General features: G+C 41.6%; 1 protein-coding gene across 1 annotated transcript; it reads right to left on the minus strand.

The window, feature by feature from the left end:
- Nucleotides 1-68: 68 nt before the first annotated feature.
- LOC134337667 (uncharacterized) lies at nt 69-24,156 on the minus strand. Its single transcript, XM_063032857.1, has 4 exons — nt 23,746-24,156; nt 19,749-19,902; nt 9,617-10,332; nt 69-135 (listed from the first exon to the last, which is right to left on the minus strand). Exons 1-4 carry the CDS (start codon nt 23,862-23,864, stop codon nt 69-71), a joined length of 1,056 nt encoding a protein of 351 aa, XP_062888927.1. The 5' UTR covers nt 23,865-24,156.
- Between the last annotated feature and the right edge of the window lie 1,422 nt (nt 24,157-25,578).

Consider the following 25,578-nt stretch of genomic DNA (forward strand, 5'->3'; position numbering starts at 1 on the left):
TGTGCTGGACACAAGGTGAAACAAGACTAGAGGCAGCAAATCATTGATTGCTTTTTTTTCATTATCTCTCACCAGGAATGGCTCTGTAGTGCCACCACCAACTGAATCCTGAAGCACACGGTTGCCAAACGTGGTCTGTAGAGGGTGAAGAATAAGCCAATAGTGAGAACTTCATCTCACCAACCTAGTCTGTTACAGAACTCTCCTGTCCATAGTACCAATGGACAGCTTGTTTTTTATAGAAAGGAATTAATATTTTTCACACACAGTCACATCATGTTAACTGCAATGGTTTCAGAATCAACCTAGCAGCTCAAGGTGCTATAAGCTGCCAGCAGTGTTTCCGTTTGTGGCATTTGGCATTTAGAGTTTAGTATGGCAGCCCACCAACTAAATCAGAAAACAGTAGCAGCTGTAACAGTACTTCCATGCACAGGGATTCACATCTGTGTGGACAGTTGGAGAGTATATTCTAGGTCCAGTAAATAGATACTCGGACACTACATATAAAATTAACCATGATCTTAGTGAATGCCAGAACAAAATCAGGAATCTAAATGGCAGCTGATTGGAGGCCGTGCAATTTTGATAAGGACTGCTCTCTAGATTGGTTTCCAAACATCACCACCTTCAACTCTCACTAATGACCTTCCCTCCATCTTCACAACATAAGTTGCAATGTTTGCTGTTGATTGCATAACATTCAGTTCAATTGCATCCTCAGGGAGTAAAGCAGTCTGTGCCAGCAGATAGCAAGCCTTGAGCAACATTTTAACTTGAGTTTAATACTTTCTCCACCAATAGTGTAAATATCACTATTCAACTGAATCACAGCTTTGCTGCCACTGAAACTCCAATGTCAGCATTTTGATTGGGACAGGAAGTTATTCACCAGAAAGCCCACCAGTCAGGGGAGGAGGATTCCACAAATGACGTGTGTTCTGATTCTCCACCATTCAAAGCACAAGAGGGTAATGGACTCTCTACTTAAAACCAGGACTAAAGAACCTGCTTAACTGAAAGCAGTTTATACGACTAGATCCTCTTGTATGATAAGGTGGTCTCTTGGCTTCACAATCTACCTCATTACAATCTTGCACTTTATCGTTTACCTGCACTGCACTTTTTTGGTAGCTTTTACACTTCATTCTGCATTGTTATTGTTTTACTTTATTCTGGCTCAATGCACTGTGTAGTGATTTAATTTGTATAAACAATATGAAAGACAAGCCACAAACCAACAGGTTCTGGAACAGTTATCGCCCCTCAGGCTCTTGAACCAAAGGTGATAATTTCAATCACCCCAACACTGAACTATTCCCTCAGGCTATGGACTTACTTTCAAGGACTCTTCATTTCATGTTCTCAATATTTATTGCTTATTTATTTATTCTTTATTTTGTCCATTTTGTGTTTTCATAGTTTGTTGTCTTTTGCACAATGGTGGTTTGCCTGTCTTGTGTGCAGTTTTTCATTGATTCTATTGTGTTTCTTTATATATAGGCATCCATTAGTCTTGCGAGACCATGGATCTGTGCCTGGAAAATCTTCACTCTCCAGGGCGCAGGTCTGGGCAAGGTTGTATGGAAGACCAACAGTTGCCCATGCTGCAAGTCTCCCCTCTCCATGACACCAATGTTGTCCAAGGGAAGGGCATTAGGACCCATACACCTTGGCACCAGTGTCGTTGCAGAGCAATGTGTGATTAAGTGCCTTGCTCAAGGACACAACACGTCCCCTCGGCTGGGGCTCGAACTCACGACCTTCAGGTAGCTAGTCCAATGCCTTAACCACTTGGCCACGTGCCTACACGTTTCTTTATACTTAGTGTGAATGCCCACAAGAAAATGAATCTCAGGGTAGTGTATGGTGACATACATGTTTTTCAATGATAAATTTACTTTTCACTGTATTTTGGTACGTATGACAAGAATAAACCAATACCAAAAGCAGTATATTCACTCCTTCCTCCACCGTTTATGAGATACACTAAATCACCTTGCCAAGGCACCATTGATACAATTGTCCAAACTCTACCTCTACCACTCAAGAGGACAAGGTCAGCAGGCACACAGGAGCACCATGTGTGAGCTGCTCTGAGCCACTGTGCAATTTATTCACTACAACAGAAGGGTCACACTTAGTGCAAGAACAACAATCAAATCAATCTCTCATATCAAGGCCACAGTGAAAAGAAATAGGAGAACCTGGGTTGTTCAAATTTGTTAAACACATTTAGCACTGAAGTATGAAGTTCAGCTGCTCTCATTTGCATGGAAAGTGAGCTCCTTCAATTCTGCATTCATTGATTTCATTGGACTTAATGGAGAGTATAACTTCATACCCATTTCAACTTTCTGATTGGAATTAGTTAATGCAGAATCTGCCCTATCTCTGCCCTCCCCTGTGGTACTACACCACATGCAACTGCAGGGATATAGGGAACTATTTCACTGCTTGTTACATGAGAACAATCATTTGTTTATATTGCTGTACAAGGCTATATAATTTTACAAGCTATGCATAAATTCCTTGTCTTTGTGCCATCTTTCCCCCCAGATTTTATTATTATTCCTCAACTAGAATAATTGTTCAAACCCTGAGAATAGGAAACAGCTGAGAAACATTGAAAATGATAAATGAACAAGAGAGTGAGTAATGCAAGGAAAGGAATGACCTCACCGCTGGTACTCGGCCTCTCAAGGTATATAAACGGTGATTTGGCTCCTAAACACCATGAAGATGGCAATCCAATGTGCAACGATGACCACATGTTGAATCACACAGCAAAGTCATTCAGGCCATTATGCCATGTCAGCACTCCAATAGCGTGATCCCATTAATCCCCACAGACTTTCCAGCTCTTCCTTTTCAAACACCCACTTTAAATATCAGCCAAGCTCATGAAAAAAATGCACTTCAGAATTCAGAATTCCATATCTACGCTAAACATCTATCCAGCTTCTTCAGTTTTCACCTTAAAATTACTCTTCACACAGCTCCGTTCATTTCCTATCAGAATTGATTACTGGAAAACCTATCATTGTACTAATTCCCTTTGCTAAATCCAACTTCAAATGCCCGTTGCACATGAAGAAACAATCAAGTGCCTAGTGCTGAAGTTGATCTCAATTTGTCCCTGGAGTGGTGGTAGCACCATAGATTCTCCACATTGTGATTACACTGTATCTACGCTGGAGTAATCCAACAGCAACCTCGCCGGGCAGCTCTGTCCTTAGTTCTACATTTAAATTATTCTTCCCTTAAGGGAGGAAACTGACTCTGCCTCATCCATTCCATGTGGCAAATCATTCTTTTCAGCTCACGTATAGAAACTTCCTCTGTGCTCTCAAGTCATTACTTCAATAATTTCAAACTGATACTCTCATGTGTCTGTTTTCATTACCAGTCAGCATGAAAGTCAACTTCTGCTTTTATAACTCATTGCGAGACTTACAAGACACACTTTCTACAGCTGTATGCTTTTGTACAATGAGTCAGCAATTGGTCAATTAACAATTGAAATATTTATTGCAAGGTGCTGACCACAAAATTGTTTAGTGCCTTCAAATCTGCGATTTACTCATGATTAATTATTTTAAAATTACAAGATTAGTAGTGCAAAAGCATGGTAATCATGATCTTAAGCTCAGAACTCATTTCTATTCTTTACTACCAAATAGCTTGTACTCTTTTTGCATTCTTGTTCATTAGATTTCTTCTAATCCATTAGACTGCAGAATATTGCATGGTGTTGTCAGGTTCCATCATAATCCCAAATTATTGAAACTTGCCTTACTTTAATCTTGCTTTCAGATGTGGAGCAATGCTCTCCTTGTCAATCTGAATTTTGAACCTAACTACATCATGTTGGCTACTTTCCCAGCTGTCCTTATCAGATCCAAAATGGACCTTCTGAATTACTTGCAACACACAAAAAATGCTGGAGGAACTCAGCAAGCCAGGTAGCATCAATGGAAAAAAGTACAGTCGACATTTTGGGCCGAGACCCTTCGACTATACTCTTTTCCATAGATGCTGCCTGGCCTGCTGAGTTCCTCCTGCATTTTGTGTGTGTTGCTTGGATTTCCAGCTCTACAGATTTTGTCTTGCTTCTCTGGCCTTAAAGGTACAGGAGACTCACATACACTGTTTAGAATTGAGCAATGGGGTTGGAGATGAGCTACAATAAAACAATCTGATCCTCTCCTGAAAGTGCAAACTCTACATCCACTGCACATCCATTAAGTGGCGAATATTTAAAAGCACTCCACCAGAGGTTAAAACTGGAGTGTAGAGCAATTCAGTCTACTGAAGCAAGTGATAGGGCAAGTGCACAATTTGTTACTGGCACCTACTCTTTTGACCTGACTGTAGTCATGATCATCAATAATCCTTTTTAACAGCAAAGTTTTGTGTTTTTAAGAGACTCTTGGACAGGTATATGGAGCTCAGAAAAATAGAGGGCTATGGGTAACCCTAGGTAATTTCTCAGGTAAGGACATGTTCGGCACAGCTTTGTGGGCTGAAGGGCCTGTAGTGTGCTGTAGGTTTTCTATGTTTTCTAAGTCAAATTAGTGCAAGATAATCCTCCAGAGATATTATGTTTCATAGAATCAATCAATCAACCAACAGAATCAACAAATTCATTCGTAAGGCCAGTGATGTTGTAGGGATGGAACTGGACTCTCTGACAGTGGTGTCTGAAAAGAGGATGCTGTCCAAGTTGCATGCCATCTTGGACAATGTCTCCCATCCACTACATAAAGTACTGGTTGGGGACAGGAGTACATTCGGCCAGAGACTCATTCCACCGAGATGCAACACAGCGTCATAGGAAGTCATTCCTGCCTGTGGCCATCAAACTTTACAACCCCTCCCTTGGCGAGTCAGACACCCTGAGCCAATAGGATGGTCCTGGACTTATTTCCTGGCATAATTTACATATTACTATTTAACTATTTATGGTTTTATTACTATTTATTATTTATGGTGCAACTGTAACAAAAACCAATTTCCCCCAGGGTCAATAAAGTATGACTATGACTATGACTAGAACCACAGAACCATAGAACATTACAGCACAGAAAGAGGCCTTTTGGCCCTTCTTGGCTGTGCCGAACCATTTTTCTGCCTAATCCCACTGACCTGCACCTGGACCATATCCCTCCATACACCTCTCATCCATGTACCTGTTCAAGTTTTTCTTAAATGTTAGAAGTGAGCCCACATTTACCACTTCATCTGGCAGCTCATTCCACACTCCCACCACTCTGTGTGAAGAAGCCCCCCCCCAATGTTCCCTTTAAACTTTTCCCCCTTCACCCTTAACCCATGTCCTCTAGTTTTTTTCTCCCCTTGCCTCAGTGGAAAAAGCCTGCTTGCATTCACTCTATCTATAGCCATCATAATTTTATATACCTCTATCAAATCTCCCCTCATTCTTCTACGTTCCAGGGAATAAAGTCCTAACCTATTCAACCTTTCTCTGTAACTGAGTTTCTCAAGTCCCGGCAACATCCTTGTAAACCTTCTCTGCACTCTTTCCACCTTAATAATATCCTTCCTATAATGTGGTGACAAAAACTGCACACAATAAAAGATTCTTGCCTCTTTTTTCTCTATTTGGGGAGGGAATTTATGCATCTTGCCAATGTCCAGGAGCAGTCTGTACAAAGTTGACACTTCACATTTATGAATATACTGAACACTTTGTCACACACATATTGCAACTGAAGTAGATATGTTAGGTTTAACCAACTTTTGATAATTGTCTAAAGTGGCTGATACTGGATCTTTAGGGCACAAAGTGGTAGGGTTTGGATAAAAACAAAGCATCACTATGGTAAATGATGTAAGCAGAGTCCCAAGTACAGAAACAATTCACAAAACACTTCAATTCCAATAAATTCACAATTTGAGCACTGGCTTCAAACACAATTGTTACAGCCCATAAACTCACCCCCATTCATGACATCTTTACAGTTTCTCTTGATCTATTTCCTTTCCAAAATCTGTTCTCTGCTTTAGCTCTGGGCTTGTGCTCTCCTGTACTGTACTACGGCCATATGAAACACCCTGATACAAGCACCAGATAGCTCCACAAGGTTGCTCATCCCTAGGAGCCCTGAGATTGCATGATTCAACAACATTGTGAGGAGCTGGAGTCTGATGCAGTGCCAGCCATTTTAGATTTTGTCCATACAGTAGTTAACGCTTGGAAACCTACATCAATAGCAAATTAGAAATATATCCCTAGCAGGTATTAAGCTCCATTTCTTTGTGCCGTGATACAAACCAAATAGTGCAACATTTTAGTATTTTGAATCCATTTCATTCAGAATCAGAATCAGGTTTATTATCACTGGCATGTATCGCGAAAATTGTTAACTTCATCATTTGACATGAGAAAAATAAGGGAATGCTTGAGAGATAATCTTGTTCAAACACAAAAGCAGACCCACTTTAACATCTGGTTGGTCCTGTACAAACAAGAAAGCAACACCTTTAGTTTTTCACTCCAAGGCAAAGCAAATTCCTCAGATTATATAAATCTATGGAACTTTCTGCAGATTTAACAGTGGAGGAGGTTATGTTCTCATAACACAGGAGGGGAACTGCATAAAAGGTTTATAAATTTTAGTGAATCACAAGTCTACATCAGAATGGTGGAGATGCAGGACCTAATTCAACAAAGACCTAATTCCTCAAGCTCACCCAAATGGTGCTCCCAATGTGAAGCTGAACAGTGTGACTGCAGGAAACTCCCCTGTAACACTGATGGGTTGTAGGAATCCTGGATAATTCCTCTGCCCTTCCTGGAAATACTGTAGCAACATCACCCCATATAACAACAGGATTAGCCAAGTACAAAAACCCTAGCAACACACACACAAAACGCTTTGAGGAACTCAGCAGACCAGGTAGCATTTATGCAAAAGTGTACAGCTGACATTTCGGGCCGAGAACCTTCATCAGGACTGGGAAAAAAGGTAAGTGGAGGTGGCACTACTGGAAGTTCAAGAAATTAATGTTCATGCCATGAGGTTGGAGGCTACACAGACTTATTAAGGCGCTGCTCTTACAACCTGAGCATGGCCTTGTCACGACGATAGAGGCCATAGACTGACACATTGGAACAGGGTGGCCACTGGTAGATCCTGCTTTTTCTGGTGGATGGAGCATAGGCGCTCAGCGAAGTGGTCTCCCAATCTGCATCAGGTCTTGCCGATATACAGGAGGCCATGCTGGGAGAACCCGGTACAGCAGATGACCCCAACAGACTCACAACTAAAGTGTCGCCTCACCTGGAAGGACTGAATGTTAGTGAGGGAGGAGGTGTAGGGGCAGGTATAGCACTTGTTCTGCTTGCAAGGGTAAATGCCAGGAGGGGGATCAGTGGGGAAGAACAAATGGACAAGGGAGTCACATAGTGAGCGATCCTTGCAGAAACCAGAAAGTGGGAAGGAGGAAAGATATGTTTGGTGGTGGGATCCCGCCGGAGATGGCAGAGGTTACAGAGAATTACCCTACAAAAGTCCGAGATCTTTCTCAACCACAAGAGTGTAAATTTGTATTCGTGCTCTGGGGACACCAGAAAAGTATTTTATATAAACAGAAATTAAAATGTCGTATGTTGCTGAGTTATGATGTAGCAGTCTAGGTAAGAACCGCAGCCTACTTTGAACCAGTAAATGATCACACCTATATCTTGAAGCAGTATTCAGCTGATCCTGAGGGCTCAGCAGCAGCAATTGTTTCATTCATTGAATAAGGCGATGATTTTGCGGCGATGCCTCAAAAAGCGGCATCCATTAAGGACCACTATCACTGAGGACATGCCCTCTTCTCATTGCTTCCATTACAGGAACCTGAAGACACACATTGTTTCAAGAGCAGCTTCTTCCTCTCTGAGTGGGCAATGAACCCACGGACACTACCTCCCTATTTTTCTTATTTTGCTCTCTTTTTACACTACTTATTTAACAGATATACTTACTTTTTAATATTTTTTATTTATTCATCTATGGAATGTGGGCAATGCCAGCTGAGCCAGCATTTATTGCCCATCCCTAGTTGCCCTTGAGAAGGTGGTGATGAGCTGCCTTCTTGAACTGCTGCAGTCCCTGAGGTGTAGGTACACCTGCAGTGCTGCTATAGAGCGAATTTCATGATTTTGACCCAGCGACAAAGAAGGAATGGCGATATATTTCCAAGTCAGGATGGTGACTTGGAGGGGGATTTCCAAGTAGTGGTGTTCCCATGTATCTGCCGTTCTTGTCCTTCTAGATGGTAGTGGTCGTGGGCCTTAGGAACTTTGGTGCATTGTTGCAATGCATCTTGTAGATAGTATACACTACTACAACTGATCGTCGATGGTGGAGGGACTGGATGCTTGTGGAAGGGGTACCAATCAAGTGGGCTGCCTTGTACTGGATGGTGTCAAGCTTCTTCAGTGTTGAGGGAGCTGCACTCATCCAGGCGAGTGGTGAGTATTCCGTTACACTCCTGACCTCAGCCTTGTAGTTGGTGGACAGGCTTTGGGGAGTCAGGTGGTGAGCTACACACCGCAGGATTCCTAACTTTTGACCTGCTCTGGTAGCCACTGTGTTTAGATGACTAGACCAGTTCGGTTTCCTGTCAATGGTAACGCCCACGATGTTGACAGAAGGGGATTCAGTGATGGTGATGCCACTGAATATCAAGGGATAATGGTTAGAGCCTCTCTTGGTGGAGACGTAATTTATGTTTTTTTATTATTATTATTATTATTATGTATTGCAATGTACTGGTGCTGCAAAACAACAAATTTTACAACATACGGTATGCCACTGATATTAAACCGGTTTCAGATTCATTGTGTCCTGAGTAACTCTGGCAAATCTGCAGAGTTCCCAGAGTGCCTGGTGCAAATGACATTGAAGAAGGAACCAGGGAGGGCTTGGAAATAATACTTTATAAAACACCCATATCTGTAACTTCATCCCTCCCCACAGAAACTATTCTCTTCTGCCCCTCATGATAAACCCTGCCATGCACTGGAATCTTCCCAGCCCAGAGATACTGTAGAGAAATTTCCCATCAGTCATCAATACTCAGCAAGTGCAATGTATCAGCTAACAGTTGTATTCATTTCCACAGAAAACAACAAATATGTACTCATTTTTAGACAGTTGTAAAAACACCAATAATTCCATTATATTTTAAATGTATTCACAGTTTAAATACAAGTGAGAAAAGGAAAATACATGAGCTATTAAACAAAATTGAATCTTTTTTTTTGTACTTGCCAAACAGCATAAAAATGACCCACTTCTGACTCCCAAGTACTTGGGGTCTTCTCTGAGTGGTGGCCATTGTGAAGGGATCACATTAGCCAAAGATAAACGTCTTTAACTACGTTTAACATGGATTCTCTTAAATCCCTGAATTTAAGATAATTTGCCATGTAAATTAGCAAGTGTGTGCTCGAGGGAACATCTGACAGGAATTATAAAAATATTACATTCCATGGCGATGAGAAAAATGAAAGCCAAGAGATAGTAAAAAGTTGCTGAAAATGGACCAGATAAAGAAAAATCAGAGATAATCAAATCCACGAACAAGTTACACTTACCCTGCAGGAAACTGAAGAAGACACATGGGACAGCTCTCCAGGTCCAATCCTCCTTCTACATGCCCATCAGACCTCCCTATAGTGACAGCATCTTTGTGATTCATCATGTTAGTGGCACAAAGCCTATTCTCAGGGAAAGAATGGTCTTGCCATTCCCCAGTGATGATAATATCATCCTCCTCTTCTCCAACTACTGTCCCTCCTACAGGCATTTTGTGTTGCTTCGTCTTTCCTTTACTGGGCCTCACAGTGAATGGTGTCGGCTGCACTGGTTCTGGATTAATTTTCTGAAGAGACATGGCAGGACTAGGAGGAGCATTGTCTGCTTGATGTCCCACATCCACTGGGTAAACGTCCTGTTTCCTCCCAGCTTGCTCTGCAGAGAATCTCACTGGATCAGCTTCAATGGCCTTTACATTTTCCAGGTAGTTCTTTGACTGTATGTTATGATTCTTCTTTGTAAAATTGAGATGCTTTGCTGCCTCTACACCTTTGTCTTGCGCTGTTTCTGAAAGAGGAGGTTGAGATCTGTCTATACACAGCTCGGTGGAATTCGTCCATTCTCCCTTGTTGGCAGCAATGTCCCGATGACTGAAGAGTGAATCAGATCTGCTTCTTTTTTCCAGAGCCACTGCAGGGGGAAACGGTGTCCACATAAAACTCTCATCACCCACTGAAATGGCTTCAGTGGCAATGGATTCAACACATTTGGGAATCTGCCATTAAAGAATGTTAAACACAGTTAAATGTCTGTAAAATGTATCAATGGAAAAGAAGTCAACGTAGGGTGGAGGGGGGGAAATACCCAACATGTATCTCCAAACAAGCCCATATCTATTACATTCCTTCTACTATAAGAGTTATACCCCTTCCTCATGTAATACTTCACTCCCTCTCACAGCTGGTTGTGAGAAACTCACTGGCTCCTGCAACTCACATTTTAAAAAAATCACCCGGATAGTTAGCCTTAGGAACATTGGTTTCATCTATGATGCACTCCCACCTGCCAAAGGTGCTGAAGATTGGCACACATTCACTCCACTGGTATGGGCACCCTGACAGGAAACAAGATGGGATGTGGAGTTATATTGCTTTACCACTGAACTGCTCTTACAAGTTAAGGAAAAACAAGTACATTGGCTAACCGTAGGAAACTTCTGCTGCTCTAACAGAACAGCTTCAATGTTTTTAATGTCATTTTTTTTAAACAGATGTGTGCTGATTTATCAAATAAAACACACAGAGTAAAGGCTTGAATATTCATAGTTTGCACATATCCTGAATTTGATATTAATCCCTGCTGGTTACCAGAAACTTAACTCGACCAGCTAAACAAATATTGTGGTTACAAGAGCAAGTTAGAGGCGATTGTGTCATCCCTGATCTCTCAAAGACTTTCCACTGGCCAAATGGGACAAGGCAGGAGAGTGATGAAAAACAACTTATTAGTTGCTGGAAAAAGCAACTGCTCAATTGGCTCTACATTCACCAGTCCAAATATTCAGTTTAATCTATTGCCACAGGTACAGAAGCATAAGGCTAGGCATTCCATACAAAGACATTTGAAAAACAATGGTTCTGCTACTGTAGAGAATGCCTTTGCGGGGTGAAGCCAGGAGAACTGGGTTGATAGGGAAAATAAATCAGGCATGGTCAAAAGGTAGAGCAGATGATGGGCCAAATGGCATAATTCTGTTCCTACATTTTCTGATTTTTACTGGGTTTGAGGATGACTTGCTTCCCCTCCAGTACGGTCAGCCCAGAGGTGGATGACTCCTAGGGAGAGCCACAGATTTTGACTAAAGGAGTGTTAAGGCTTGGTTTTTGCACAATTGATCTCATTGGTACAACCATCAGGATCTGCAAAAGAACCTCCAGAGAGGGCCTCCACTTGCTATGTGTTGCTTCTCTGTTTCGTCCTTCATCTGCTTCTGCAGGCTTTCAGGAACTGGGCTGAGCCCTCACAATCACGAGGTTGTGGCCTGTGCAGGAAATGATAGACAAAGGATCCATTCTACTTCTGTTTAGCTGCAGTTTGGTAGAAACCAGAATTTCAACTTGAGGAGCCTTTGGCAGTGTTTAACAGGACCTGTGGTTGCCAAGAGAACTGAGCTGCGGAAAAAGGGCCCCCAACATGATTCTTGAAATATGGATGGCAGTATGGACTACTCAAGACTAAATTACATTAAGAAAATTCTTCTCATGCTTATAAACCTGTTGTGCATATGTTTAAAGTCAAAGTCAATGTCATCATCATATGCACTAGTACATATACGCACAGGTGGAATGAAAAATGTATTTGCAGCAGTATCACAAGCACCTAACACTATTCACAAGGAAAACATAAATTATACAATCTTGACAAGAAAAAGAACACAATAAGAACAAAAACAAGACTAAGTCCATTTTAGTGCAAATTAATCTGTGTGGTCATAAAGCTACTAAACTGCAATGGTGAGGATTTTGTTGATGATTCAAGAACCAAATGGTGGAAGGGAAGTAGCTGTTCTTGAACCTGGTGGTGTGGGACTTCAGGTTTCTGTGCGTCCTGCCCAATGGTAGCTGCGAAAAGATGACATGACCTGGGTAGGAGGGATCTTTGGTGAACGAGGAGAGTAAATCAGGGAGACTTGGGTACGTATAAGAGCCCAAAGCATCCTTTATGCAGTCTGATGCTCCCTGATCTTATAGGAAGATGACAAACCTCAAAAGCCCACATACACTATCTGCTTAGTGGGTCCTCTTTAAAGAAGGGTGAAAGAAAACTCCTTTTCTGTAAGGAGGGGGCAACTCTGGCTTCCAAGGTAAAATGGTGGATTGGATAATAGGACAAAATCAGTCACCACCACCTGAAACAGTCTAGAAGCTGAGAAGTTCAGTGTGACCATCATTTCTCCAGGCAGAAAGACACATTTACACAGCTTCAGATACATTGTTCCTTTGTAGAAATGGAGCTAGGACAGTGGCTGCCAGTTCTTTCTTTATGAGAAATGAGTTTTGTTGAAAGTCTATTTCTACTAACTCTCAAGCAGTGCAGCTCCTGAAGTGAGGTTTCCAGGAATAATCCCAACTTCCCCTCCCCCTGGGTATCCTGCCATGTCATGCATCACATTTGGCGAGATCACCTTGAAATAACTCAGGGTAGAGGTAATGACTTACACCTCATCAGAGGTCACAGAAGCCATCTGCATCCTTTACTGTGAAAGTCTCAAACGTCCATGTATCACAGTACAACTAAGTAAACAGTGGCCATGTGGCCTATAAAGAGTATTGCAGCTGTGAGGGGCTGTCATGGGTTCCCAAAAGTTACCCAAAATGTTTCTTAATCTGAAAAACATGATACATTTTCAGCTAGGGATAATATAAGAAGACTGACGTAATTCCTGTGTGTTGCATATACAATGTATTAGCTGCTTCCTAGAACCTGTACAAATGAGCAGCTTCAAAGTTATATAACAAAAAAATCCAGTGGATTTAAACTAGATACGAGGGGGGAGGGGAACCACAGTGTAGGAACAGATGTAGGGAAGAAGGAAGAAATAGAAAATAGTAAAGTTGTTTGCACCATTAGTGATAAACAGAGAGTAAGAGTTGGAAAATTTCTTAAATGCGTTTATTTTAATGCTAGGAGCATTATAAGAAAGGTGGATGAGCTTAAAGCATGGATTGATACCTGGAAGTATGATGTGGTAGCTATTAGTGAAACATGGTTACAGGAGGGGTGTGATTGGCAACTAAACATTCCTGGATTTAATTGCTTCAGGTGTGATAGAATCGGAGGGACAAGAGGAGGAGGTGTTGCATTGCTTGTCAGAGAAAATATTACAGCAGTGCTCTGGCAGGATAGATTAGAGGGCTTGTCTAGGGAGGCTATTTGGGTGGAACTGAAGAATGGGAAAGGTGTAGTAACACTTATGGGGGTGTATTATAGACCACCAAATGGGGAGCGAGAATTGGAGGAGCAAATTTGTAAGGAGATAGCAGATATTTGTGGTAAGCACAAGGTTGTGATTGTGGGAGATGTTAATTTTCCACACATAGACTGGGAAGCCCATACTGTAAAAGGGCTGGATGGTTTGTAGTTTGTAAAATGAGTGCAGGATAGTTTTTTGCAGCAATACATAGAGGTACCAACTAGAGAATGGGCAGTGTTGGATCTCCTGTTAGGGAATGAGATAGGTCGGGTGATGGAGGTTTGTGTTGGGGAGCACTTCGGGTCCAGTGATCACAATGCTATTAGTTTCAATATAATTATGGAGAAGGATAGGCCTGGACCCAGGGTTGAGATTTTTGATTGGAGAAAGGCTAACTTTGAGGAGATGCGAAAGGATTTAGAGAGAGTGGATTGGGACAATTTGTTTTATAGGAAGAATGTAATAGAGAAATGAAGGTCATTTAAAAGTGAAAATTTGAGAGTACAGAATCTTTATGTTCCTGTTAGGTTGAAAGGAAAGGTTAAAAGTTTGAGAAAGCCATGGTTTTCAAGGGATATTGGAAACTTGGTTCAGAAAAAGAGAGATATCTACAATGAATATAGGCAACATGAAGTAAATGAGGTGCTCGAGGAATATAAAGAATGTAAAAAGAATCTTAAGAAAGAAATTAGAAAAGCTAAAAGAAGATATGAGGTTGCTTTGGCAAGTAAGGTGAAAATAAATCCAAAGGGTTTCTCCCGTTATATTAATAGCAAAAGGATAGTGAGCGATAAAATTGATCCCTTAGAGAATCAGAGTGGACAGCTATGTGTGGAGCCAAAAGAGATGGGGGAGATTCTGAACAATTTCTTTTCTTCAGTATTCACTAAGGAGAAGGATATTGAATTGTGTAAGATAAGGGAAACAGGTAGGGAAGTTATGGAAACTATGATGATTAAAGAAGAGGAAGTACTGGAGCTTTTAAGGAATATAAAAGTGATAAGTCTCCAGGTCCTGACAGGATATTCCCTAGGACCTTCAGGGAAGTTAGTGTGGCTCTGACAGAAATATTTCAAATGTCATTAGAAACGGGGATCGCGCTGGAGGATTGGTGTATGGCTCATGTTGTTCCATTGTTTAAAAAGGGTTCTAAGAGTAAACCTAGCAATTATCGGCCTGTGAGTTTGGCGTTAGTGGTGGGTAAATTGATGGAAAGTATTCTTAGAGATGGTATATATAATTATCTGGATAGACAGGGTCTGATTAGAAACAGTCAACATGGATTTGTGCGTGGAAGGTCATGTTTGACAAATCTTATTGAATTTTTTGAAGAGGTTACTAGGAAAAAGCGGTGGATGTTGTCTATATGGACTTCAGTAAGGCCTTTGACAAGGTTCCACACAGAAGGTTGGTCAGAAAGGTTCAATCATTAGGTATTAATATTGAAGTAGTAAAATGGATTCAGCAGTGGCTGGATGGCAGACGCCAGAGAGTGGTGGTGGATAACTGTTTGTCAGATTGGAGGCCGGTGACTAGTGCTGTGCCTCAGGGATTTGTACTGGATCCAATGTTATTTGTCATATACATTAATAATCTGGATGATGGGGTGGTAAATTGGATGAGTAAGTATGCAGATGATACTAAGATAGGTGGAGTTGTGGATAATGAAGTAGGTTTTCAAAGCTTGCAGAGAGATTTAGGCCAGTTAGAAGAGTGGGCTGAAAGATGGCAGATGGAGTTTAATGGTAATAAATGTGAGGTGCTACATTTTGGTAGGACTAATCAAAATAGGACATACATGGTCAATGGTAGGGCAAGGAAGAATGCAGTAGAACAAAGGGATCTAGGAATAATGGTGCATAGTTCCCTGAAGGTGGAATCTCATGTGGATAGGGTGCTGAAGAAAGCTTTTGGTATGCTGGCCTTTATAAATCAGAGCATTGAGTATAGGAGTTGGGATGTAATGTTGAAATTGTACAAGGCATTGGTGAGGCCAAATTTGGAGTATTGTTTTGGTCACTGAATTATAGGAAAGATGTCAACAAAATAGAGAGAGTACAGAGAAGATTTACTAGAATGTTACCTGGGTTTCATCTCCTAAGTTACAGAGAAAGGTTGAACAAGTTGGGTCTTTATTCTTTGGAGCGTAGAAGGTTGAGGGGGGACTTGATAGAGGTATTTAAAATTATTAGGGGGATAGATAGAGTTGATGTGGATAGGCTTTTTCCACTGAGAGTGGGGGAGATTCAAACAGATGAGTTGAGAGTTAAAGGGCAAAAGTTTAGGGATAACATGAGGGGGATCTTCTTTACTCAGAGAGTGGTAGCTGTGTGGAACGAGCTTCCAGCAGAAGTGGTTGAGGCAGGTTCGATGTTGTCGTTTAAAGTTAAATTGGATATATATATGGACAGGAAAGGAATGGAGGGTTATGGGCTGAGTGCAGGTCGGTGGGAATAGGTGAGAGTAAGAGTTCGGCACGGACTAGAAGGGCCGAGATGGCCTGTTTCCGTGCTGTAACTGTTATATGGTTATAAACAATTAAAGTCACCTGATACAAATTTCTAGCCCCACAAAATCAAATGCAAAGTGCATGAACTGGGTGGATATGTACTACCCTTAATAAACATCAATAGAAACTGGTTAAAGCAAACAGCCTGTGTCTGCCATACTATTTCCTCATTGTGACAACAACTGCTGAATTGTTACTGATGGATATATTGGCAACTAGAATCAAGAATCCAGCCCACTAAACTTAATGATTGATAGCCCTTTTTTTGCTCAAACCCCAACAGACTAACCCAACACTTGAAATGGAAAGGCATATTATATTAATCGAAACATACTTTGAAGGGAAATTTCATTTTCCTTTATTAAGTGTTGAGTTTAGTAGAGAAAATGAATAAAATGAGACAGTGGTAAATATTGGCCTTCAATTTATTCCAACTCTTGGATGGAGCCAGCAGCAAGCTAGTTTCAGACTGCCAGCCAGGATAGAAATTTTGTTGATTTTTGTAGAGCAACTCAGTGAGTAAATCATAGAAAAGAAATATTTCACAAAATCACCTCTTAGGAGTCCAGAAAGAACAACAGATACTGCTTGTCAATTTCCATATTAAATGATTTCTTTTGGTACCATAGATATCAAAATTAAGCTTTCCAAAAAGCTTGGAAAATTATTTAGTTAGAAGTGAGCTAACAACACCAGGAAGGTCCCAACTACAAGTTCTAGTTTGAGGGAACGGATCACCACACAAGCACTACAACACACTGAATTCAGAAGGGGAAATTCAGCCAGTCTTTCCAACTTTAATCTGTGGGAAAGAAAGACCAAAACTGGGGATGAATGGATGGTGGAGTGCGTGGAAATGTACAGTAACAAATTGGTATTGTACCTGAGTGCTTTGTGAATAGTGTTCGCACAGCATTACACCAATGGACAAAGTAATGACAAACTACAGAATGACAAGCAGATGCATTACTGGAAGAATGCCACGAACACTGATTAAGCAGGCGAATGGAATGCACCCTGAACTTGAGCTGACGTTCAGTAGCTAACACTTGTATATAAAGAAGTGACTAGGCTGTCTATTCTTTCGAATTTATCATTGGCTCTTGTGTGGTGTTAGTCTTCCCTTGCAGCGAGTAAAATAAGCACACATATGATCGATCCACTCTGGATTAATCATTGTTTGTTATAAGATATAGAGAAAAGGCACTCGACAGGTGGATTTCTTTTTATTCATCAATCTGGATCTGGGTGTTGCTAGCAAGTCCAGAATTGTCTATCCCCAATTACCCTAGACAAGGTGGTAGTGAGCTACCTTTTTTAACTACTGGTGTTCTTCTCATGAAGGTACTCTGTTGTCCTGTTGGGTATGGATTTACTGTTAAAGGTCCATGTCACAGTAGTGTGCAGTTTGGAGGATAGCTTCAGTTGTTTGTAGCTCTTGTCCTCCTGAGAGGAGAGGTCATGTCAAAATTATTCCGGGTAAATAACTGCACATACACTGCAACCACTGAGCACCAGTGGAGGGAATGAGTGTTTAAAGTGGTTGATGAAATGCCAGTCAACCAGATAGTTTTGTCCTGACTAGTATCAGTTTTCCTCAGTTATTGGAGCTGCACTCAGCCAGGCAAGTGGAAAATATATCATCACATTCCTGAGTTACGCCTTATTGATAATGAAAAGGATGGCAAGAAGAAAGTCCATGACCCTAAGTTACCTAGAATATAACCGTCTCTTCTAAGTCACTCTATTTACATGCTGCTTAGCTGAGTCTCAAGTCAATGGTGACCCCCAGGATACTGATGGTGGGGAACTTACTCATAGTAATGCCATTGAGCACAAATTTAGCTAATCAAACTCTCTTGCTCGAGATGATCATCACCCACCATTTCTGCAGCATAAACGTTACTTCACTTACTAACCCATGCCTGAATGTTGCTTGGTTTTTGCTGCCTGACAAATACTTCATTGACCCCAAAGGAAATTCTAGTGTCACGGTAGCATTACAAGTGCACAGATATAAACATTAGAAGAGAAGTAGAAAGAATAAAAAAAAGTTACCACAAATAGTCTAACAGGAAGTGGTCATCACTTCCCCAGGTATGGGTTGACTCATTATAGACCCTCATGGCTGAAAGTAAGAATGACCTTATATAACGCTTTTTGGAGCAGCGCAGTTGTCATAGTCTACTACTAAAAGTGCTCCTCTGTTCAGCCAAGATAGCATGCAGAGGGTGAGAAACACTGTCCAGAATTGAAAGGATTTTCCTTAGGGTCCTTTATTCTACCACAGCCTCCAGTGTGTCCAGTTTGACTCCTGTAAGAGAGCCAGCCTTTCTAATCAGTTTGCCTGTGGGCATTACCCATGTTCATGCCATTGCCCCAGCACACCACCGCATAGAATATTGTACTGGCAACAACAGACTGGTAGAACATGTGAAGGAGAGGCCTGCATCTCCAAAAGACCTCAGTCTCCTCAGGAAGTAGAGGCAACTCTTGCCCTTCGTGTACACAGCCTCTGTGTTGGTGGTCCACTCGAGTCTGTCACCCAGGTGCATCCCCAGGTATTTGTAGGACCTCATCACATCCACGTCCTCACCATCAATAGTAATACTGAGCAGTGCAGGCTTAGTCTTCCTAAAGTTCATCATCATTTCCTCAGGTGTTCCCAGCTTTCCCCCAGGTGCTCGGGGAAGGGTAGGGGGCAGGGAGGAGAGTTGATGGAATATAGGGGAAATAAAATGGGATTATTGTTGGAAAAGTATAAATGAGACTTGATTGTCATCATGGACTCAGTGGGCTACAGACTGTTCAGTGCTGTATGATTCTTTGGCTCTTTGTTTCGAATGATTCAGCCTTTTCTTTAGCACTTACATGCTTGGCCCAGTGGAGCCTCCTCTTATAACTAGTGGTTTAGTTGCCCACCACCATTCATGATTAGATGTAGTAACACTGTAGAGCTTTGAAGCGATCCTCTGGCTTACTAAAAATGAAGCTCTTGAATTTAGGGCATGTAATTTACTCCGCTTAAATGGCAATCAATCTATTTAGGTCCCATTTTCTCCCACAGGCCTCTTACTGCAAAATGGTAGCAGAAACACAACAAGCCCTCCCAGCCTAACTGAAGTGACAATCTCACCCTCCCACCCCACCCCCTTGGCTTCAAGAAGCATACATTTCCCAGTAGGGATTACCGAACTGCAATGAAAAAGGAGAACCTTTAAATTTGGCATACTGTGCTAAGGCCACCAGCAGAAACACAAGTGGTGTCCTGGCCAACATCAGCTGATTGAGTACAGAACTGGAAACTCAGCAGGGGACATTTTAGTGTATGCAGTTCAGAGTTCAAACCCAAACTGAGTTTACAGCCTTACTATCTGTTGAGAGGAATAACACAAAGCTTGGAGTCAACACAAAGCTCACCAACCACTGAATTTCCCTAGCTGTACACTTCGCCCAATCAATGCTGAAACAAGAAACAAACAATAAAAATAATAACCACTTTATGCAAGAAACGTCTTTCGTCACCCTCCCAAAACAGTTGTAATTAAAATGCAAATGTGAGCATAATGTCATATGGTTCTGATAAGAATCAAAAACCAAACTGGCAACCACATAAATGTGCAATATGGAATACCTGGAGTAAACATCAAAGATCAGGGACCCTCACATGAATTAAGAAATTAAACTGAATGCCATTCCTTCACAGTACCTTCTCAGGGCTTAAGGGTAAGTCTGGCACTGATATAGTCTTCCAATCTGATCCTTTCATGTCTGGAAACATAGATTTCATCAGTAGAGCCCAAATGCGGTCAGTCTCATTTATGTCATTGTCATCGAGCCAAGTGGAAACAGTAGCTGAAAGCCTGTGAGAAGAAAAGCCTTAGTGTTAACCGTAGGTGTCACTTGGATTAAACACTTGTTTTATTTTAAATTTGCTCTCATTTCTTTTTCAGAAAGTGTTATTATATTTTGATTGAGATACAGCACAGAAAGGGCCCTTCCAGCCACACCACTCAGCAATTCCCAAATTTTAACCCTAGCATAATCACAGGTCAAATTACAATGACCAATTAACCCTCCAACTGGTACATCTTTGGACTGTGGGAGGAAACCAGAGCACCCAGAGGAAACCCACAGTCACGGGGAGAATGCACAAACTGCTTACAGGCAGTGGCAGGAATTGAACCTACGTTGCCTGTATTGTAAAACATGCTCACCACGATACCGTGCCGCCCTTTTCTCTCTCTCACACTCTTACAGAGGTCGATCTCCCTCTTGCTCAAGTGGTCATTATTCACACAAGAACTCTTATGCAATATCCAACTGTATTGGGTATCTGCTAAGCAACACAGACAAAATGCTAGAGGAACTCACCAAGCCAGGCAGCATCTATGGAAAACAATAAACAGTCAACGTTTCGGGCTGAGACCCTTCATGAGTCCTGATGAAGGGCGTCCTCCCAAAATGTTGACTGTTTACTCTTTTCCATAGATGCTGCCTGGCTTGCTGAGTTCCTCTAGCATTTTGTGTGCGTTGCTTGGATTTCCAGTATCTGCAGATTTTCTCATGTTTGGGGTATCTGCTAAGCTTGATTCTATAGACCCTACATCCTAGTTGGAAGTTACTGGAACATGATCAGGAACTTTTCTGATGTTTCTACCAGTTTTATAGGAATTGCAGCAATGAGAACCTCAACCACTCTCCCAACCTCCCAGATTATTATGGGAATCAGCTTTGGATCTGTCTAGTGTCTTTAACAAGCCTCTCACAATACACTGTCATCTTAACTCAAGTAAACAACCTTTGGAATCAGAGACTTTGGGGTCAAGTTCCTCTCTAGGATTTATAACCCACCAAGTGCAAAAAAAAAATGGGTGCCCAAGGGATGCAATTCAAGTTATTTATATCGCTGCAATGGAGACTGGAACTGCAATGCAGCAATGTCAAATTTCCTGTCCTTGGAATGACAAATTGAAGCAAATCCTCTCTGTATGTTCCAGGAATTTATAAATATGAAGGATTACTTGGGGAAGACCGGCAGATCTTAAGTTTCCAGACAAGAAGCAAACTGAATAGTCATTCAGCTGGAGCTCCATCTGTACAAAACTCAGATGCCGTACTTCGATATATAGTATATGAAACAAAAGCAGAAAATGCTGAAAACACTCAGCAAGTCAGACTTTTGACTTCAGAAGAAATGTGCCTCCTCTCATCATCAACAACTCTACAGATGCATTGTTTCTACATTCAGGCTCCTGGGCATTATATTTCTCAGGACCTCATGTGGGAGAAACATTATTTCCTTTGTTAACAAAAACGCTCAGCAGAGGATGTATTTCATGCAACAGGTGGTAAAATTCCATCTTCCCCAGATCATACTGGTGCAGCGGTACCTGCAATCATAGAGAGCATCCTCTCATGATGTACAAAAACCACAGTGAACTATCAGGTCAGCATAAAAGGTCATGGGCTGTAGTTTACCATCACTGCAACACTTCTGTGTCCAGGACAAAGGAACAGTAAGACAATTTCATTGCGGACACTACCCACCCTTCAAAATGCCTTCAAGATTCAAGATTGTTTAATGTCATTTCCTGTACACGAGTGTAAAGAAGAATAAAATAATTGCTATTCTGGATCTGATGCAGCACAAAAAAACACAAAAGATGAAGAACACAAGAATAATTTAAAAACAATACACAGTAAACACATAAGATAGCTTATATACATAGATTTTATGTACATAAGTGATGCTAGGCTGTACTAAGATGACTGACAGAAATTATAAAGTAGTGGTGGAGTTTATGAATGGAGGTGTTGATCATTCTTACTGCTTGGGGGAAGTAACTGTTTTTGAGTCTGGTAGTCCTGGTGTAGATGCTACACAGCCTCCTTCCTGATGGGAGTGGGGTAAACAGTCCATGAGCAGGGTGGGTGGGATCCTTCATGTTACTGGCCCTTTTCCAGCAACTTTCTGTACACATGCTCTTGATGGCAGGTATGCTGGTGCCAGTGATGCATTGGCTAGTTTTGACGACACTTTGCAGAGCCTTCCTGTCTGCAGCAGTGCACTTTCCATAACAGGCAATGATGTAGCTTGTCAGGATACACTCTACAGCGTATCTGCAGGATAACGTGAGTATGGATGTGCAAAGTCCACCTCTCTTCAGCCTTTTCAGAAGTAATAATATTGATGCACTTTCTTGACTGTGTAGGTTGTGTTCTGGGAGCATGAAAGATTGTGTGCGATGTGCACTTCCAGGAGTTTGAAACTACTTGCAGTTTCCACTGCAGTGCCACCAATGTGAAACGGGGTGTGAGTGGCGTGAGGTCTCCTTAAGTTGATAACCATCTCCTTTCTCTTGCTGATATTAAAGAGGAGGCTATTTGCCTGGCACAAGGCCTCAAGCTCATCCACCTCCTCTCTGCAGGCCTTTTCCAATAGCTCCCTTCTGGAAAGGGCTATAGGAATATTAAAACAAAAACTTCACACCATCTTAGAAGTTTCTTCCCCCAAGTAGTCATTCAATAATTCTAGTTAACCTCCTGCCAACCCCCTCTATTTATTACAGCTGTCATTGCGCTGGACTGTAGATACTTCAAACCTCTCTATAAAGTGTTGTCTACATTGTAAATACATACTGGTATTCATTTATGTACGCACATTTATTCCATTTCTATTCTTTAACCCCTAGCTTTATTTTTTAATATATACTCTTTATTTTTATAGCAACACACATCAAAGTTGCTGGTAAACGCAGCAGGCCAGGCAGCATCTATAGGAAGAGGCGCAGTTGACGTTTCAGGCCTGAAACGTCGACTGCGCCTCTTCCTATAGATGCTGCCTGGCCTGCTGCGTTTACCAGCAACTTTGATGTGTGTTGCTTGAATTTCCAGCATCTGCAGAATTCCTGTTGTTTGTCTTTATTTTTATATACTTCTTTATAATTAGTGAATGTTATTTTTATTGCATGTCGCACCCTAATAACACACCACAGCAAATTAAATGTAAATATATAAGACAATTAAAGTTGATCCTTTCTTCTCAGACCTGAGGAAATAGCTAGGTTTCCTTTCCACAGATACTGCCTGACCTGCTCAATGTTTCCAACATTTTCTGTTTTTAAATTTCAGATTTCAAGGTTCTGCGGATTTTTTTAAATTTCATAACAGTTGGACTGAGTATCAAGTTTTATATAATCACAAGTCTTTTCTTATAATATGGGTGTCAATATGAATGCCAAGCCAAAAGGCTTCTGAATAAGTGATCCCGAAAAAAGAATTCAGTAGCAGATGTGGCAGCTATAGTTAATACGGAGTAAAATCATAAAAGGCTAAAATATGGAAAGCTACTGCTCAAGCTTTTATTCATATCTCGTGAATATGAGTTGGGCCAGATTATTAAGTTTTACTACAGAACTTGAGAATTTCCCTCTAAAGACAGGAACACGAAAACTACTGGAAGCATTAACACCGCCAGATGTAAAGGGGGATCATGGATTCGCATGGGGCATGTCACAAAAACGGCCGTTTGGCCCGTCTGAATTGTGCTGTTGCTTTCTCCACAAAATGAGGTTGTTCTTTTATTGGGAAAGGTTCAGTAATTAAGAGTATAGTGGTCAGCATGGACGTGGTGGGCCGAAGGTTCAGCTACTGTAGTGAGCGACTGGCCGGAAGAAGCCGATCCGATCGCCCCGCTCACTTACTCCTTCCTCTCCGGCGCCGGCTGCTCGCTGTCCTGCCGCGGCTTGGGGCTCAGCTTCCGTGGCTGGCCGAGGCCGACAGCTCTCCTTCGCTTCAACTTAAGCTTCTTTTCCTCAGCCATAGCCACGACCCGAGGACTGGGCCGACCTGAGCCTCCCGTCTCGGGCCTGAGCCCGGGTTTGAACCTCCCGCCCACCGCTCGCGCCTTTTCTTAAAGCGAGAAGACTTTTCGTTTCACTTCATAAAGACAAACTTTAAATCCCGCCTCCACACCATACGAGGCTACTGCAAATACGAGAAGTAACTTCTCTTTCACGTTCGGGGAAAAAAACTTTATTTTAGTTGTTCAATTTAAATAATGTTTTAGGTTAGTCATGTTTCCGGTGACTCAGAAGACGGGAGGCGGACTGCGGTCTCACATTCCACCCTCTGCGCATAAGCAGCCACTATTCCATCTTATTATTCATCAACGCCTCCTGGAAAAATCCTGCCCATCTGAATGAAAGACTGGATTGTTTTCACCTGCGAGCTCCATAAAAGCAAAGTACGTGGACGGTGAAAATACGAGATGGGGAGTGTTGGCAGTAATCAGGAGGTCAAGTAGAAGGTTAGCGTTTCACTATGACCTCCTTCCAGAATATAAAAAAAGTGAGGAGGTAAATGAGATAACTGAATAATTTACTAAAAATGTCAAACCATTCCAGATTTACAGTTCAATTATTTTGATCTCCAAGTCTACTCACTTCTATAATGAGGGCTCTTCGACAGTTGCATCACGAGCTCAAATCCTGGAACTTCAGACACAATGAAGAGCAGTTTAGAGATGGATTTTTTCTCATGGTGAATCATGAGGCATAGGGAAGATGTCTCTAGTGTCCTAGTTCCAGGAAACTGAAATGGAGATTACAAGGGGAAATCTTTACACAAGTATAGAGATGCTTGGGCAAGCCTGTTCAGTAGCATGTGTTAGATGTACTGTATATGAGCATGGGAAGTCAACACCATTGTGCACGCAGCTTTGAACAAAGGCTGGTGCCATCCCTTCCAGCAAGAAAGTGGTAGCCATCTCCAAGCAGCTTTTGATACATCCAACCACTCCAAGATTGTGTGTGTGTGTTACAATGGATGCTCAGAATTACAGTGTGGCTTCGAATTCCCTGCAGAAACCCATTAGCCAGTCAGAGCAGAAGGGCAGTATTTTAAGCAGAAATAGAAACCTTCACCTCAACAATTAAAAATTATCCTAAGGTTTTGCAGCTCAGAAGTTCAGTACACTTAAAGATCACCTCTATGAATCCCCGAGAAAAGTGAATATAAATAGTACAAGGGACGAATTTGCCATTTTCAGATCTGGAGTTAACTTGCATATTATGAGACAGAAGGAGGCTATACAGTCTCTTGTATCCTGGCAGATCGATCCCACTCACCTTTATTTCAATATAGCCACTATAATTAATTATCTTGCATGCTCATTAATTCCCCTGTTATTCATTTGCCGTTCATGCACACCAAGGGGATTTTTCCTGTGTGTTCTCCACACTATGTGTCAATTGCATGTAAATGAACCATTTTCATAGCATGTGCACATCAAACAGCAATTGACATCACTGCCTTTTCCACTTACTTTAGTACCTGTAGGAATACCATTCAATATATGTGAGGGAAACTGTAATCAAATGAAGGTTTGCAATCAGTTCTACATAATTCAGTCCTTCTGCGCTTAAAAAAAGGGAATGTGCCACATACTTGAATGCCTAAACAGTATAAAGTCAGGGCTCTAACTGAGTAATATAGTAAGTGCTTTATATGTAATATCTCAATTATACTGTATTGGA

This window comes from Mobula hypostoma, chromosome 25 (genome assembly GCF_963921235.1).
Source record: "Mobula hypostoma chromosome 25, sMobHyp1.1, whole genome shotgun sequence".
In the NCBI taxonomy this organism is placed as follows: domain Eukaryota; kingdom Metazoa; phylum Chordata; class Chondrichthyes; order Myliobatiformes; family Myliobatidae; genus Mobula; species Mobula hypostoma.